The sequence below is a fragment of the Lonchura striata genome, chromosome 13, assembly GCF_050655825.1.
Source record: "Lonchura striata isolate lonStrDom1 chromosome 13, ASM5065582v1, whole genome shotgun sequence".
Lineage (NCBI taxonomy): Eukaryota > Metazoa > Chordata > Aves > Passeriformes > Estrildidae > Lonchura > Lonchura striata.
In genome coordinates this window covers 9,214,571-9,231,396 of record NC_140715.1, presented here as the reverse complement: position 1 = coordinate 9,231,396, position 16,826 = coordinate 9,214,571, and the positions used below count along the sequence as shown (strand labels likewise).

At 37.2% G+C, this 16,826-nt stretch overlaps 1 protein-coding gene and 1 long non-coding RNA gene across 8 annotated transcripts in view; both read right to left on the bottom strand.

Moving 5' to 3' along the window:
* The window catches only part of LOC146766166 (uncharacterized), a 39,133-nt gene extending 29,100 nt beyond the window's left edge, over positions 1–10,033 (bottom strand). The window contains exon 1 of the long non-coding RNA XR_014958236.1: positions 178–10,033. This is a non-coding gene — a long non-coding RNA (uncharacterized LOC146766166). The remainder of the gene's footprint in view (positions 1–177) is intronic.
* Positions 1–16,826, bottom strand: part of GABRB2 (gamma-aminobutyric acid type A receptor subunit beta2) — a 144,818-nt gene that overhangs the window by 57,333 nt on the left and 70,659 nt on the right. For all 7 annotated transcript variants that reach the window (XM_021549518.4, XM_085591045.1, XM_021549519.4 and 4 more), the window contains exon 7: positions 10,040–10,122. In XM_021549518.4, the coding sequence (XP_021405193.1) occupies positions 10,040–10,122 (83 nt within the window). The remainder of the gene's footprint in view (positions 1–10,039; positions 10,123–16,826) is intronic.

The following is a 16,826-nucleotide window of genomic DNA, read 5'->3' as shown; positions in this document are numbered from 1 at the left end:
CTGCAAAGAAAAGATAGAGAGGGACCATAGGTAAAATGAAAAAAAATGTACTGTTCTGCTCTTTGTCCCTTTACTGAATTTTCCCCAGATTGTGTGTCAGGAAGAGGTTACAAGCTTCCAGACACAAAAGCCCCCATAGGAATAAAATCATAATTCACAAGCAAAATTGTAACTTACCAGCATTTCAGTATGACTCAGGTTGCCTGCACAACATTTTGGTGCAGATCATTCTCCCAGAAGTCAGCTGTTGAAGGGATGATTGTTCCACCAACAGACTTGGTTCCTTGGAGTACCCAGATGTTCACTGATGGGCTCCCACACAGTCAGATTCAGGTGCCTACTGTGCTTTTATGGAACTTGTTCCCACAGCAGCCCAAAATAGGTGTGTTTGGCTTGAATAAAGCTGGGTCTGATACTGGACAAATGTTCACTTCTAATGTATGCTGTCAATTAACTGTTTAAGAAAATAGCTTAAAGTGGTAATTTTACAGGAAACTGATGTGTAAGTTTATGCAAAATTCACCAAATGCTCAAACAATCAACTTTGACACATCAACAAAGTGGCTAATTCCATCCATGATTCCATCCATGCCATTGCAGACTCCTGCTGATAACAAGGTGTTTCCAGTGTTGCACAGCACCAGCTCACATCCTGTCAGAGTGGAAAGGTGTGTTCTCACAGCCAAATACTGACTCCCACATTGTTCTATTATGTTACCCTGTTTGTATGTGAGATTATTGGCTGGGCTCAGGTACCATCTCAAATTCTCGGTGCAGTGACACAGTCACATAAGGCTTGTCTGAGAGAGTGCACATAGTGGATTGCTCTGCAGCTGAGGAGTAGAAGTATGACATACCACAAGTTCCAAATCTCTGCATTTCCAATACATTCCTGCAAAACTAATTAAATCTGTGCTCTATACCCAGTAAAGACAACTTTTATGTTGTACAGTCATAGAATACAGAGAATTGCCTTTTAAATGCATCTAACAACAAAAATCATAATGAAAATTCTGAGATCATTATCCAGGGAAAAGAACCCTTATTTTGAGAGCTTTTAAACCATAACAAGTGGTGACAGAGACTTCAGTCTATATAATGGGAATAGGACCTGTGTTAATGAACAAAGAAATATGGAACAGATTACACCACACTAGATTATACATGGAAGAAAAACTGCACCTTTAACTATTTGTTAAATTACAAGGCTACTTGTGCAACATGCTGATTTATTCAGAGCATTCTCATGGTATTTTCATTCTGTTATATGACTCAGAACTTTTCACAATGCAGGTCACGCAGCACTGAGGTTCTATATCAGATCAGTATTGGTAAATAATTATTCCTGATTCTGTAAGGCAGATGTAAGATCCTAGGACAGGAAAAATCAGAGAGAAAACCTAAGCATAACAGTGAGGAAATTTAATCAAAGTTATCTGGGGAGGTTTTTCAATCTCTCTCCTTGGAGTTTTTCTAGACCAGACCGGACAAAGCCCTGAGTAACTTGGTCTGACCACAGAGCTGACCACTTTTTTAATAGATTAGACTAAGGACCTCCTGAGGTCCCTTCAATCCTGAATTATTCCTGAAGTACAACTTGAAATATAAGTACATATTAATCTATTAAGTGACTTTTCTCTTTCCTCACGTAAAAAGCAACATTAAAAAAAAAAATCACACCATAATTATTGTGTAAGAAAGGGCAAAAATAAACCCCAACTTTTATAAATACAACATAAATGATAAAGACTATAATCTTAATTTCTTGCAACCACTTAGACACCCTTTCCTTTATAAATGCTCATTCACAAAACATGTTCCTGGCTACTTAAGAGTAAGAACAGTATTATTAATGTTTCATTTTTGCTCAGAACAAATGCATATCATGAGAAAGTCTATCCAAGAGTTAGAATATTTCATACATAAAAAATATCTTGAACTGTCCAAACAATTTTGGACAGTATGTCAAAACCACATTGGATACTCTGAGTGGTATACGTATCAAAAATTTCTAAAACTAGAATAGTTTCCCTGCATAGACCTGCACAGCAAGGCAACATCTTAGTAAATTTGCAATAGCACTTTCCCACATCAACTACAGTGGTGTCAGATGGATAGAAGAAAGAAGAATCAGCCAGAGGATAAGTCCCCTAGCATGGCCAAAAGCTGGATAATATAAGGCTGAATTATTTTTAAATGAATGACTACTGTCATAAGCAATATTAATTTTGACTTCAATATATAAACTTAAGACATAGGAAAATGGGATTGCATTCATAACAGAAAGTAGCTTGTTTTTGCTAAATACTGATGGGATTTGATCAACCTGGCTAGCAGTACCAAATAACACGAGCAAATGAAAACAAAATTAACTTATCTCACAAAGCTCTCATCATTAGCAAGGTGTGATCAAGGGATGAAAATATTTTAATTTTTAACTTCGCCAAAGCTGCTTCTAATTGAGTTTCTTCTCTGTTATTCCACCAAAGTAAAATTACATTTCCTAAGCCTGTCTACTTGGAAGGTCAACCCTTCCTCAACCCAAATCTAATGTCATAATCAAAACTAAAGATGATCTTATTATTCACTCTTTTACTTGCTGAAACAAAACTAATTAAATTGTTTTCCTGTTCAGATGTAATATTTTGCATTTGAGTATCAGTAACAAAAAGTAAATAAAATTTGGATTTTGGAAAAAAATAATTAAAAAAAAAAAAAAAACAAAACTAAATCACCCAAACAAAAAAATTACAACCCTGCTGGAGAATACAGATATTCTCTTTAAGAAGAAGTACTGAAGAAGTTAAGCTCATATTTGAGATGAATCTCCAAGTCCTATTCCAGAAACTTAGGACAAATGGACAAGTAGTGACCCAAATACAGAACACACTCACCAATCTGGTGTCTTGGCTTTCCCCTCAAGCAGCAAATTGAATTCTTGTCAAAGGAACCTAATGAGCATTGCCCCATCTCGCCCCAGCCCAACTGCTCTCCCTGAGGAAACGAGGGGCCCTTGGCCAGGGTGGGTCAGAGCTGATCCCATTTTGGTTGTTGTGGGTTTGTAAACAGGCCAAAACACTGAGTCAAATTTCATCTGAATCCACAGTTCTGCCATGACTCAAATGTTCATTTTCATTCTTCCCCCACTTCAGTAGTTCAGCATGAACTGAGGAGCATTAGCATTAACTGAGCACTGGCATTAACTGAGTTGCTGCTATCAGTGACCAGGAGCAAATACAGATCAGACTGACAACAGACTCCAGTGCCCTCCTGCCCCTAGATGTTTTGAAAACTAATCTAAAAAAAAAAAAAAGCATTTATTCATTAATGTAATTAATGAACAAAAGACAATTGTAGTTATATAAATGGGAAAAGCCCTCTAACTTAGGAAATAAAATTACTATAGAAACTTATTTCACTTCTTTTCACAGGTATATGATCACTGTGTGATAGTCACAGTTTCCATTGTCTTCTAAAGTAAGAGATCTGAGGTCCAGGGATTCCAATACCTGAGAAATATTACTATTTCATAAAAGATGTATTATGTTGAAGAAACTATTTAATTTTGAAAAATATAGTAACTTTCTTTAGTAAGCTGATAAGTAACCTGATACCATGAAGAATAAGCCATTATTAACTTTCAGTACCACCTCCATCCTTTTCAATAGTCTAAAAAATTTTTAAAAGAAGACCTAACCACATGTGCCCTCCAAAGAAAATAATAAAAACAAAGTATAATGTCAGATCATACCCTACACTCTGCTAAGGTATGTAACAAAAATATATTAATTTTCCAATAGCACATATAAATATTTATTTTTTTTTGAAGAAATCACCAGTTGCAGGCATTTGAAAAGAATACCAGACTACAGAAAAAACATGCCTAAAGTATAATATTTTATGCTAAAGAGATCCTAAAAAATAAAGCAAAAAATAAAGGTGAATCTTTACCTTGTAAAATACCTTCTCAAAATAGGACTGTAAAGTGTTAACCCATCAGCTTTCCATACTTCCACATAATTTTATTGGATATAAGATTATCAGAGATTTTGCTAGAAATATATTTTTTTCTTTTGGAAAATATCTTTCTGCACAAGAGATGCTTTCCTGGACATGTAATTTTTTTCCCAAACCTTAGCAAATACATTCGATACTTTCTGGATATAGACTTTTTAAAAAGGGCCCTTTTTTTGTTTCCATTAATCCCTTGATAAAATGCAGGATTATTTAGAATAAGGAAAAATTTACTCTTGTCCAAACTGAATATAAAAGACAAAAAGCATTAAAAGGTTTAAAACCATTTGATTTTGTTTCTGTCCTTTTGATTATATAGGTACTCCATATTCAACTATAGAAAGATAAAAAAAGAAGAAAAAAAGGCACTTAAAATTATTAGTTTCTTGGTGGAAATCTATGTTGCCAGCATGGTCTGATGGGGCTGATAGGCACAGATGTATATTGTATTTCCTTTTAGATTTAACTCCAGGTAGCTTGAAATTGTTAAGAGCCTGTTGCAGAGCTCCTGTAAAATCCTTTCTTCATTTGCAAACACTACATCACCATGTAAGAGCTATGAGAACTCCCAGGATGCAGAGTCTGCTGCGAAGACGTGAGATAGAATGAAAAAAGGAAAATACTTTCCTCTTGCCTACCTGTAGGGTAATAAATCTCGGGTGTTTTTTGAGCTCCAACCCCCAGCTGGGTGTGGGTGGTGTTATCAAAACCCTACAAACACTGGTTCCCTTGTACACAGCCCACCCTGATCATATGCACTGATGGTGAGTCTGAATTTCCTTCCCCTCTTCAGACAACACAGAAGAATCATCTACTGCTGGGGATTATTTTAGCTCTTCCTGAATCATCCTATCTCCACACTGAAGAGGAGTCAAGGATTTCCTGTTCATTTTCAGTGTGCATTACGCCACTGAAATGATACCTTTTCTCTTCTCAGCATGCTCGAGATGAAATTTCTGAGGACAAATAAAGAACAAAGTACCTGCCCCAAGGAAGCCACACTAGAAGCTGATGGTGCCAAAATGGCAACAGACAGAGTGGAATTCATCACTGCTTGCTAAACAACACATATCTCTCCTCCACACACAGTGCTGTACAGGTTGAATTGGCACAGAATCCAAATTAAGAAATCTGGATATGGACATGATGAACAAGATGAAAAAAGGGGCACTTTGATAAGACCATCTGCTGATGGAGGAATATCCTCTCTGCTAGGGCCATGATGCAAAACAGTCTCAAGCTGAAGAGACAATGGGGATGGAATGCACATTAACTTTGATAAAAGGAGGGGGAAAAAAATTAACAACTTTTAAAATTCTAGCTGTCAGTGGCCCAAGAGTCATGTGTTTAGCTTTCCACTTAGTGTGCAATTGCTGGAAGTCACGTGTTGCCATGGTATCCTCCTGTGCTGAACATCCCACTGCTGGGGACCTGCAGCTTCTTGCCTGGCATCAAACACATTCGCCTCTAACCCAGAAAAGCCCTGCCTGGTCAGCTCCTGGAGCTCTACCATTTGTCCCAGGTGACCTGATTACAGCTTTGATCCATGGCCAGAGCAGCCATCTGCAAAGTACTCAAAGCTCCAGCAAAAGGCTGCTTTCATTTCTTTTCAGCGCCTTAAAAGTGCTCATAAAGTCACCTTGAGCACACAAAGATGACTTCTCTTTCTCTTGTTGATGAGATTTCACAGATGATCTGATTAGAAAGTGTCTGGTACTGGGCTGCACTGCCAGGGGCAGGAATGATACTCTTTTGACTCAGTTTCTGGCTTTTTCCAGATTCTCTTACTGAATGGAAGTTTTTAACCTAGTGTGCTTCTCTGGTGGTTTTGTCATGAAGCAGAAAAAAATTTCTAATGATTTTTGCTGTGAACACCTCAGGCTTTCACATAAATGAAATGTCCTGAAAACAATTATTTCTCATTTATCAGCAAAGTATTCCCCCTGCCTGTCTGGGAGTGCTTTTCCCTGGCCAGTACAGCCACATGGGGAGCTCATGTCTGTTAAGGGCTTGGATGTGCTTCTTTAATGCCACGTCCTCAATACACCACGGAAAGTGTTTCTGAGGAGAAACTCAGTGCATTCTTGTTTGTTCCACAGCTACAAAGAAATGTAGAAAATAAAAAAAAAAAACACTATCACAAGGCAGATTCTGAATTTTACCTCAGTATAACAAATATAGCCAGGCCTAACACATTATGAAACAAGAAGGAATTGAAGTAAATTTTTGTCTTTATGTGGTGCCACATAAGTGAAATGGACAAAGGTCCAGATGTACCATATGAATCTTGAATAATTGTGTTCAAAAATATTGAAAAGAATCACAATAATTTCTGTTAGGCTGAGGGAGTGCAATATGGTATCTTATTAGTTTATAGGAATATGAAGTATTCATCAAATTGTCTTGTACTTCTTATTGCCTTTGAGCTCTCACTAGTCTTATGGATGATTAGCTGAGACATTCCTCTCAACAGTTACAATTCCAGAGAGGCAGGAAACAGCAGAGAAATAAAATCATTCTCAAGAATCATCAGAAACTCAGCAATACAAACTGCAGTGGCAGAGGTAGGGTGCAGAACAGACAGGTATTTACTAAGTCAATATTCAACTAAAACCAAAAAAACTCTCTGTTGCCTGCAAGTTGGAAAACTAAAAAAACATATATAGGAAAATTGTTCTCCTCTGGTATTATAACCCTGCTGTTCAGTGTGTTGGAGAATAACAAAAGAAAGGGAGAAGTAGAATAGCTCAGAGTAGGCCCCCTTGGACATGACAGCCCACAGGTTTAGAAGCATCTTAGCAAAACTGAATATTCAACAAGCTTCTGCTTTTAGAGGACCTCAGAGTGTAACTAGCTAAACACAGAGAAAAACAGGATTTCATTTCTCAAAACTGATACTTTTTAAGCCAATGGGGAATAGTCCTCTCATACATTTTCAACATCTCACTAAGACTGCCCTTAAAAATGCTGTCTCTTGCATCTTAATAGATGTTATCACCCCCTCTATGTCATGGTTTATATTTTATATACAACCATTTTGCAAAAGAATTTCTAATTTGCTAATTAATCTATATTAATGCAAATCTAGGTTAACAAAAACTTGATATTGGCCACAAATGTCAGTAAGTATGAAGAAAAAAAGTAGTCCAGGTATTTAAGAAGGCATTCAATTCTGGCATCAGTAAGAGGATAAGGGGAGGAAAGGAAGAAAGAAAGGAAGGAGGAACCAGAGAAAGAATGGAAGGACTTCAGGGACATTAATATGAATTGAAACAGGATAAAAAAATATTATTACAACTCAAATTACCTGACTTCACAATAACTCCTTCTTTAAACAATGTATATCTGAGCTGGATTTCATAGAAGTATTTTTATAAGACTAACTATGAAGAGAGAATTACTAAAGATGTGTAAAAGACGTGTAGGAAATTGTACTGTACTGAAAGGTCATGCTCAATAGAGAATGGCTGTAAGCAAAGCTCTTCCTTCTTGACATTAATATTCTTTAGTATTTGTGTGTTGATGAAATTTCTAATGAAACAAAATCAGCAGGCATTGTCAGCACCAAGGATGATCAGAACAAACATAGCAAGAACTGGATAACCTTGAGGACTGTACAATATTAAGAACACTGATTTATGTGAACAGCATTATGAAATGCCAAGTCACGTGTTCTTAGCACTGTGCAAAAAAATTCTTCAGAAAGGTAGGAAGAACCCAGTGCTGGAAAATGAGTGGGGAAGGGAAAGAGCTTACTGCACTGTTCCAGAAAGGACTCTCACCTGTGATATGCAGCTGTGAAGAAAGGCAGGATTAATGCCATAGAGTAATACAGATTTCATCTGGGACATTGTTCATGTTGTTCATGGTACTAGTTATTCCTAATGAAGAACTAATGCCAGTTCTGCATGTCTCTTAACATATTTCTGCATGAGAAAGCTAAAAAAGATTGGAATACTCAGTTTCATGAAATGAAGTCTATGAGAAATTACAAGTGTTTTTGTTAAATATATTATGAAGGTCCCAGTAGGGCCAGAGAAGACACTGAATTAAGAAAAATTGTAGGTCCAAGCAGTGAGTATTAATTTCATGCCTTCATAAGGCATGAAAAGACTTGGGGTAGGAATTCACAGAGTATCTAACCACTACAAGAAAGCAGTGGTAAAACAGCCATCCAAGAGGATCAATAGGACAAGAAACCAACCTTCTTCAGGCATGCAGCTCAAACACTTTTTAGAACTGATTATGACTTCAACACCTGCACTGAATGACTTGGAAAGTCAATTTCAATCTTATTCATCCTGCCTGTCTACCTACCAGCACTTTTGCCTTAAGTGATTCATGAAGAGTGGACACACAGATTTTCAGCAGGACAGAATGATGCTTATGAAGAGGAATCATTTTCTAAAGCAGTGTGACAGTGCTTCAAAACACAGCCACATGTTACTTTATCCACACTCTTTACTGGACTTCATTATTGCAATGACAGGCTGGCTGCACTGATTTAAATCCATTCTACCTTTGTGATACTGCAACAGAGCTCAAAAATCCACAAATGACTTCTGCCCCAGCCATCCCAACTTCTATGGTAAACTCAACTTCTACCCTTTCTATAATATAATGAGCATTAAGTTTTCATACTGCATGTAACAGCAACTTTGAGCACTCAATACCTCAGTTTTTAGGATTGTTTCTTGAAAGATTAGTGATCTGCATCAAACCTCTAAATCAGATAAAAGAGAAATTTCAATTCACAAGTCCCACATTCTAAGTCTGAATGAGAACAAGTGCTCTCATTGAAAAGCAGAGACACAATTTTCAGCTTTGTGCAAGGACTGCCCTGACAGGTATTTCCTGGGAATATTTTCCAGAGCAAGTTGTGAAAGGATGAGAGGAGGGATATCTACTTTGTGAATAAGACTTACTCATCTCAGCAATGCAGAGAGATGGCAAGACCTTGTTGGCCATTTAAACAATGCTGTAAGCAGAGAGAAATAGCAGAACTACAAAAAAACCCAAAGAAATGAGACTTTATCCACTCTCAGTGCAAAGGACACCACTACATTTGCTGTTTGTGAATATCAGTACACAGAATTTTAATGATAGTCTCAACTCTGCTTAGTTATGCATGGAAATTATTTCAGGCAACAGTGTTACAAGAATTTTAGCATATCTGTAAATTCCAATAAGATGAATGAAATTTGGACACAAATGTAAAGTAAATTCTTAAATGCTTTCTCAAACAGAAGTTCAGCTGTCCCATATTCTTACCAGGCTGTAGCACAAATTAAACACAGAAATCCCACATATTTCATAATTCAGAACTTATTTTAAAATACACATACTTGTATGCAGTATATTAAAATATTACATTAATCTTGAAAGTTTTTATATAACCTTAGAGTGTTATATAACATGCTTGCAATATTGTCATTATAAAAGTGATCATTAATCTTTTTTAGAGAAAAGAGATTTTTACTTCACAAGTTTTATCTACATAAGTCAATACACACCAGCCATTAAATCACTATATATAAATAGCCTGCTTACATACTTTGAAAGTTGAACTACAGCACAGTGGTTAGGAAAAAACCCGCAAAACACCTATTTCAAGGACAATTCTAACCTCTTGCCTTCACTTATAAGTGGAAACAAGCTGCCACACAGTTCAGCAGTAAAGGAGGATAAAGAACTGGTAATAATCCTTGTGCTCCTCACATGAACTCCAACAAGGCATTTGAATGAGACTTTTAAAGCTGTAAATTGTCCATCAAAACACAGAATAACTTTTTGCTAATCCTTGTGCCACAAATTACTAATCCATCTGGAAAGCTATTTTTAGCTTGTGTTTACAAGGATCTAAACATCATCAGACAGAAAGACAACTGGGTTAGTAGCATGTAAAACAAAAAAAAAAAAACCAACAAAAAAACTGAATACAAAACCTGAAAAAGCCAGAACCGACAGAAATAAAAACTCTAAAGCAGTTGACCAGAGAATAAGCAGGATTTGCAGAATTACTTACAGCTTTCAATCTCCAGCGTGCAGTTCTGCTCGTCCAGCGGATATCTCCGCAGGTCCATCATACAAGCAGCTGTTGTTGTAATTCTGGGAAGGAAAGAGAAGGGTTTGTTAATGTGAACGTTGTTCATGTGCCTCGTTCCAGTCTTTCCTCAATCACACTTTGGTGAAGAAGAAACTGTATTTCTACATGAGTGACTGTCCAAGATTGAAGCACCAAGATGTTTCCTATCCCCATCCGAGTAGGAGCTGCCTCTGGGCAGTTTTCCTTATCTCCTGCCAATGTCCCAGCAATGTCTGCCACAGGACTCACAGATAACACTCTCCAGAGCCAGTTCTGTTTAAAAGGTGATTAAGGACACTCCTCCTGACTCAGAATAACATCAGCCCATTGTGAGATGCTCCGCCCAGGGGGAGGAGCCAGGCATTCCCACCTGGATAAATCCGGGCATTTCTAGAGAGAGAGGCAGCCTTCCCACAGGTTTCTGAGAAGACACAACAGCCACATCTTCCATCCCAAGAGGACTGCAGGCACTCCAATTTGGACTGCTACCAGCATGCTGGCTGAAGGGGTGTCAGGTTGTATTCTGAATTTGTCAGTGGTCTTCCTTTTGTATCATTGCATGTATTTTTGTCTTTTTTCCTTTTCCCAATAAATTGTATTTCTGACTTGGAGTCTCACAGTGGTTTTGCTTTCAAACCAGAAGCAGTGATGCTCTGCCTGGTTTTGCTTGGACATCATGTCTGCTGCTGCTTGTAACCAGTGCTGTCCCAGGGAGGGTCTCCCAGCACAGCTCCCCTCGACACAGGTGTCTGCTGCTGTGTGCTAAGCACAGCTGGCTGTCCAAAGCACCTGGGGAGCTGCTTCCACACCATGAGAACAACGAGAGCATTGGGCAGCAGCCATTTGTACAAGCTTTCTTCAAGCTGAAAGGCTGACCGAAGGAATGAACTCAAATTGTAAAATCCAAGATGATGATCTCCACAATGGGAGTAGATGGAGTGCCTACAGCACATGCAGACATTAAGACATTACAGGATCATTGTCTTTCCAAGGTATTAATGAGATATTGGGTGACAGTTTTCTTCTCAAAATCCTATCATGTATGAGGTTTACTACTGACTTTTCATTGTAGATACTTAGAATGTTTAATAACAGTTCAAAAACTTCTTGTACATTCTTTGTTCTGATGAAAAGACTTCAGAGAACTCTTTCATTTGATAGGTCTTATTCTTTCTCTTGAATACCTAAAAAAATGTTCATTAGTGGCAGAAAATTACAGTTGCCTGGTCAAAATTCACTCAAAATTGACTGTAGCAACCATTCCTACAAAGCATAAATTAAGAATCTTCTTAAGTATGCTTACTGTCCTATCTTATTGGTCTCTTGGAGAAAAGGAACATCTTTTGGCACCAAGTTCTTTCTTCTTTCCATATAGGTGTACTCACAGAATTGCTTTGGAAGATGTAATGTTTTAAATCAGTGTATATTACCAGAGATGCTTCAGAAGAAGACTGTTTGGAGTGGGACAAAGCATAGGAAAAGGTTCTTTTGGTGCCTCTTAGTGAAAGCCTTCCAGCTTTTAACAAAATCAGACTGCTGGGGAATACGTATGTGTCGATAGCAAATGCAAATGGAGCAAGCAGTAGCACATATTGGTAAAAAAGTCTCTTGGCAGTTAATACTTGGTTCCTTATTTTTAAATTTAAAGAAAAATTAAAGAAAATGCCCCGTTCCAGTATCAATAAGACTGATTATTTTGGGGCAAACTTCAAGAAAGGTATAGTGAGACCAGAAAAAAATTACAGCTCATGTTTTTTGTTGGGTTATGTTTTCGTTTTTTGTGGAGAGGCTTGCTTTGTATGCCTCAGTATTTCCATACTTACCTGTATATTATAGCCAGGATTTTACAAGAATTTTGGTAGTTCACAGAGGAAAAGGTAGAGCACAGACTTAGAGCCAAGGTTTAAATGCACAAAAGAGTTATGGTAAAAGCTAACCTGGTTGACTACTAAGTTTTCTCAGAGCTTTCTCTGCACTGAACATTTCCTACCAGATCCAAGGGTTCCACACAGACACAACCCCCAGCTCGTGCTACCCTCTGCAAAGTGTCTGTTCCCACTGGTGGACTGGAGAACTCACAATTGTCACACATTTCCAGAGGATTTTTGGTGCAAAAAAACCAAGAGAGGCCAAAGGCTGCAGACAGTTGGAATAAAAGCTGTGTAGGGAACATAAGGAAATCACTAAAGGACACAATGCCCTGCGCCTTACCAGAAGGTAAAGGAAAAAAGTGGCACAGTAAGGAAAATGATTTGTAGAGCAGGGATTTTATCAAATCAAAATTTGGAATAACTGAATGTATTTAATTCACTTGCTTGTCCCTTCATATCCATAATGCAAATCCATTGCAATAAAATCAGTAGTATGTCCTTTCTTCTCCTCGTACCTCCCTCATATTTTTAGCCTGGCTTCTCACATTTATAGTAAAGTAAAAAAAGTTCTCTTTCATCTTCATCATTAATTAAACAGAAAAACTACCTTTGGATAATTCTTAGTGGTTCACAATTCATGGTGATTAGCTAAATCAAATTACCAAAGCAACAGAGTGCAAGAATTACCACCTTGGAATACTTTTGAAGGCAAAAGACATGAGCCACACCTTTACAGACAGAGGAAGAAACAGTTCATTTTAGAAGTTGGGAACACTTGAAACAGGCCCAAAGCCTCTCCCCCAGAGCAGAGCTGTTTCAATTTTCACAGCAGGATTAAAAATATTTTTAAACAGCCTGTACTAGTGCAAAAAATATAACATTGTGTTTTGCATAAAGTAACCTTGAGAACAAACAGTGAAAAAGTGAAAGCTTTTAAAAAAACAACACTGTGACTCAAGGCACTGCAGTCATTGGGGATGATACAAATAACAGGACTCAGAGAGGCACCACATGAAATGAAACACATCACAGAACTGTTTCCCTCATACACTCATCTTTTCATCTGTTGCTAAGAAAGAGAAACCTTGTGATATTTTATGATTCCTAACAATGAAAATGAACTTTCATATTTCTCTTTTATGAACCATATTTTGAATGTAGACTGATTATGAAGCACAAAAAAAAGCAAACCTTGAAGCACCACTAAACTGACCAAAAAAAGTATTATGAAGTAGACCTAGAGAAAACTTCTTAAGTTAAAGGAAGCACAGCTACAGTGAAAAAAATATGCCCCACAACTGACTTGCGGGGAAAGTAAAGTTTGCTGTCAATAATTCAAAATAAGTCAGATAAATTCTGAGAAAGCTGAAAATCTGCTCACCTCCAAATCACTGGAGAGTTTGTGATTCAAATAACTGTCAGAAATTCTCACTACTTCTTTAAGAGGCCAAATGTGAAGGCCATAATAAACTTCTTTGAACACTTCTAAACTTAAAGTGAGGCAGAAAATAATAACCCTATCCCAGAAATGCTAGTAGGTCTTATTTTTCAGTTCTCTGCAGGGAACAGTTTTTCAAAATCCTATAAATTTTGCTTTTCTGACAATTTGAATGGGATTTGAAATCCAAAATAGCAACTTAAACAGTTCTGACATCACTAGTGAAGAAAAAAAGCACTGGAAGACAGGAGAGCAATGCTAATGCCGTTTGGAGATGGACAGAATCCAATTCCCTCTTGGAGCTGCAATGGCTTTGCAAAGCTGTGGAGAATAAACAGTAAGAGAAACTTATCTCTGCCCTGGAAGGAAGCAGCCCTGACCTGTAATTAGAGGTTTACAGACACAAAGGAATTATGAGCAAGAGGGTGACAATTTCAGATAGCTCTCCTGAGTGATAGCACAAGAACTCTTCCACACCTTCCTCTCCTGTTCTAGCTCTAACATACCATGATTCTATGGAGTCAAAGAAGGAGCTGAAGCCCATGAACATACAAAAACTAATTCTTTCTCTAAATGTATGCACATATATTCTATTGAAACCAGAGTGAAATTCTGCTCTGCTTTGTGTAAGCTGACTGACTCCCTATTAACATCAGGAGCAATCCAAAGAACTCACAGGGACAACAGACTCAATCTCTTTATTGAGGACCTTATAAGAATTCTCTGTGTGTGGTGAATGAGAGTCAGAAACTCTTTAAGTTAGTTACTGAAATAATTTACTGCAGCTAAACCCACTGTTCACCTTTGCTTCTTGTGAAAAGTCCTCATGCATGACAGCTGGGAATACCTGTGACAGCAGCAGCCAGCAGAACCAATTTTAAATACCTGGAAATTCTGGGAACAAAATATCAGTGAGATAAATCTCTCTCCTGGATGATAACATTGTATTTAAGCATATATCAAGGTTGATAGACTAACAGATCTACTTTTAAATAAAATAAACTTATTGCTAATTAGAGAGTTCACAGAATTTTTCTCCTTCTGTTTATTCACAGAAAAGAAAAGCTTCCCTTGTGTAGTCATAGGTAAAAATTTGTAGGAAACTCCAAACAATAATGACATTTATAAAACTTCAACATTAAATCTAAAAATTCAGCTATTGAATTTTTCAACTATAAATCAACTAAAAACTTTCAACTGTAAACAGCATATAGAGTCTCAGTGTAGTTTTCTAAGAAAAGAACAGCTGCTAATGCTACCTAGAATCTGTAATATGCTCTCTTCTAACACCACTGCTCAACATTTCCCAAGTATTCCAACCTAAGTGCCAACAGCTCACTTTTCTTACTCCATTTGGAAGCAATGAAATGTAGATATTTCCCCCTTGATTCTGTAGTTGCAGTCCCTTAGACAGTAAGGTGTTCTCTGAAAGCACTAAGTATTTGTCAAAGCTGAAAGCATAACCACAATACAAGTTAAGAATACAAAGCATTATCTAACTGTACTACAAGACAGGAAACATCTTTTGAAGCTGATAAAACACAGGGAGTCACAGAACCCACACAGAAACTTCATCCTCATTAAGTTTTGTTGCTGCTGAGATTATTGGTAAAAGAAGCATACCAGATTTTTAAAGGAAACTCAAATCTATATGCCTCTGATCTTTCTTGGGAAGATGTTCTGCATTTCTCTGCTGAAGTACAGCCTATTGTGCCATCTGCATGCCAGAAGGGGAGAGTCATGGAAAACCAGAGAACTGGGCTCTTATTTCATGGTAAAATAATTCTGTCACAGAAGAATCAGAATTTTGCTGCAGGGTTCCAGTCCGTCTTCTGCTATATGCTATACATGTAGCTCTATAAATTGTTCTTTAAGTGAGATAGCATTTCCTACTATCCTGTCACTGTGTCCAAAATTCAGCCATAGCACCATCATGATTTAAGTACTTGAGAAAAGCACACATCACACTGCAGTAAAATCTTCTGCTACAATAACCTCAGCTTTAGACTGAACTCATTCAAACCTTTCTCTGAAGTAATAGGTTCTTCTCCAGGAAATAATACCTACATAAAATGGCAGAAAAGCTCAGAGGAGCACTTCATAATTTTAATATTTTATCACTGAGAAATGTATCCTTGTCTTTCAGCATTCACTTCACTTCTCCCTTTCAAAAGAAATAAATAAAAGGGAGTATGCTGAAATACTACAGGACTCACAGAGAAGGAAACAACTTGAGCATGATCAGTAGCATGAAATAAGCAACCTTGGAATAAAGAGTTAGTACATCTCCTCCACCTGTCCAGAGTTTATAGTCCTTTTGCTTTACTAACCATCACTGAAAATGTGAAAGTCTTCCTTTCAAATATTTCACAAAACGTGCTTCTTATTCTGGTTGGGGAAATGCTTGTCTACTTCACTGCATGTCAGCATTGAAATAAAGAGTGCATTATTTCATTTTTTTCTCTTAAAAATTTAAATTCTTAGCATCCAAGTCACACTGCATAAAATAAATCATATATACAAAACATTTTTAAACCAGTTTTTCTGATATTACACCACATTAAATACAGACTCAAACAAGGCAAGAGAGCTAGAACTTTTCAAGGGGACACATGAATTTGGTGAGTTTTTAATCAGTTCTCACCACTTAAAATAACATGCTTAGCTCTAACAAGTACATTGCACTGTAAACATACCCTATACTAACAATTTTTATTGCTGACACAGCCTGCACCTCCCTCTGTTAGTGAGGAGCTTGTGCCCTGGATAATGAGCTCACTTGATTATGTTCTTAATTCATGGTTTTTATGTATTTGATTTATCAGATGTATTTGATGTGTCAGATTTCAGGAAACTGAGTGGAAGGTGTTTTCACTGTTCTGGAGGAAATAAGTTCTACTTAAGTTAAAAACTAATGTGAAAATCAAAACAATCTTCAGTAAGAAGTTTTATGATTGCAGCTTATTTAATAATTCTTACAGAAGTAGTAAGATAAGAGCCCAAAGCTCCCATTCTTCTGGCTTTTGTGAGTCAGGCACTCATTTCCCACAGGAAAATGTCAACAGAAATAATAAATGCAAGTGGAGTCCTAATAAGCAGAATTACTCCCAGATCCAAAAAGGTGGGAAAATCAGGAAAAAACCCTATGGCACAGACCAGAAATTATTAAGTTGCTAAGTTGCTTTCAACAACCTTTACAATAAAGCAGTAACCCATGCAATTCTTACAAAACTCTGGAACAAAAGAAAAATGAACTCTCCCTGCCCTAAAACAGGAGTCACACTTTAAAAACAATCAAACAGGGAGACAGGCAAGAGTCAGCATGAAGGTGAGCTGCAAGAAGCATAGAATACCAGACACAGGTTATTACTACCTAACTCAATTTTTATTAGAAATTTTTATCCAACACAGTCTGGAA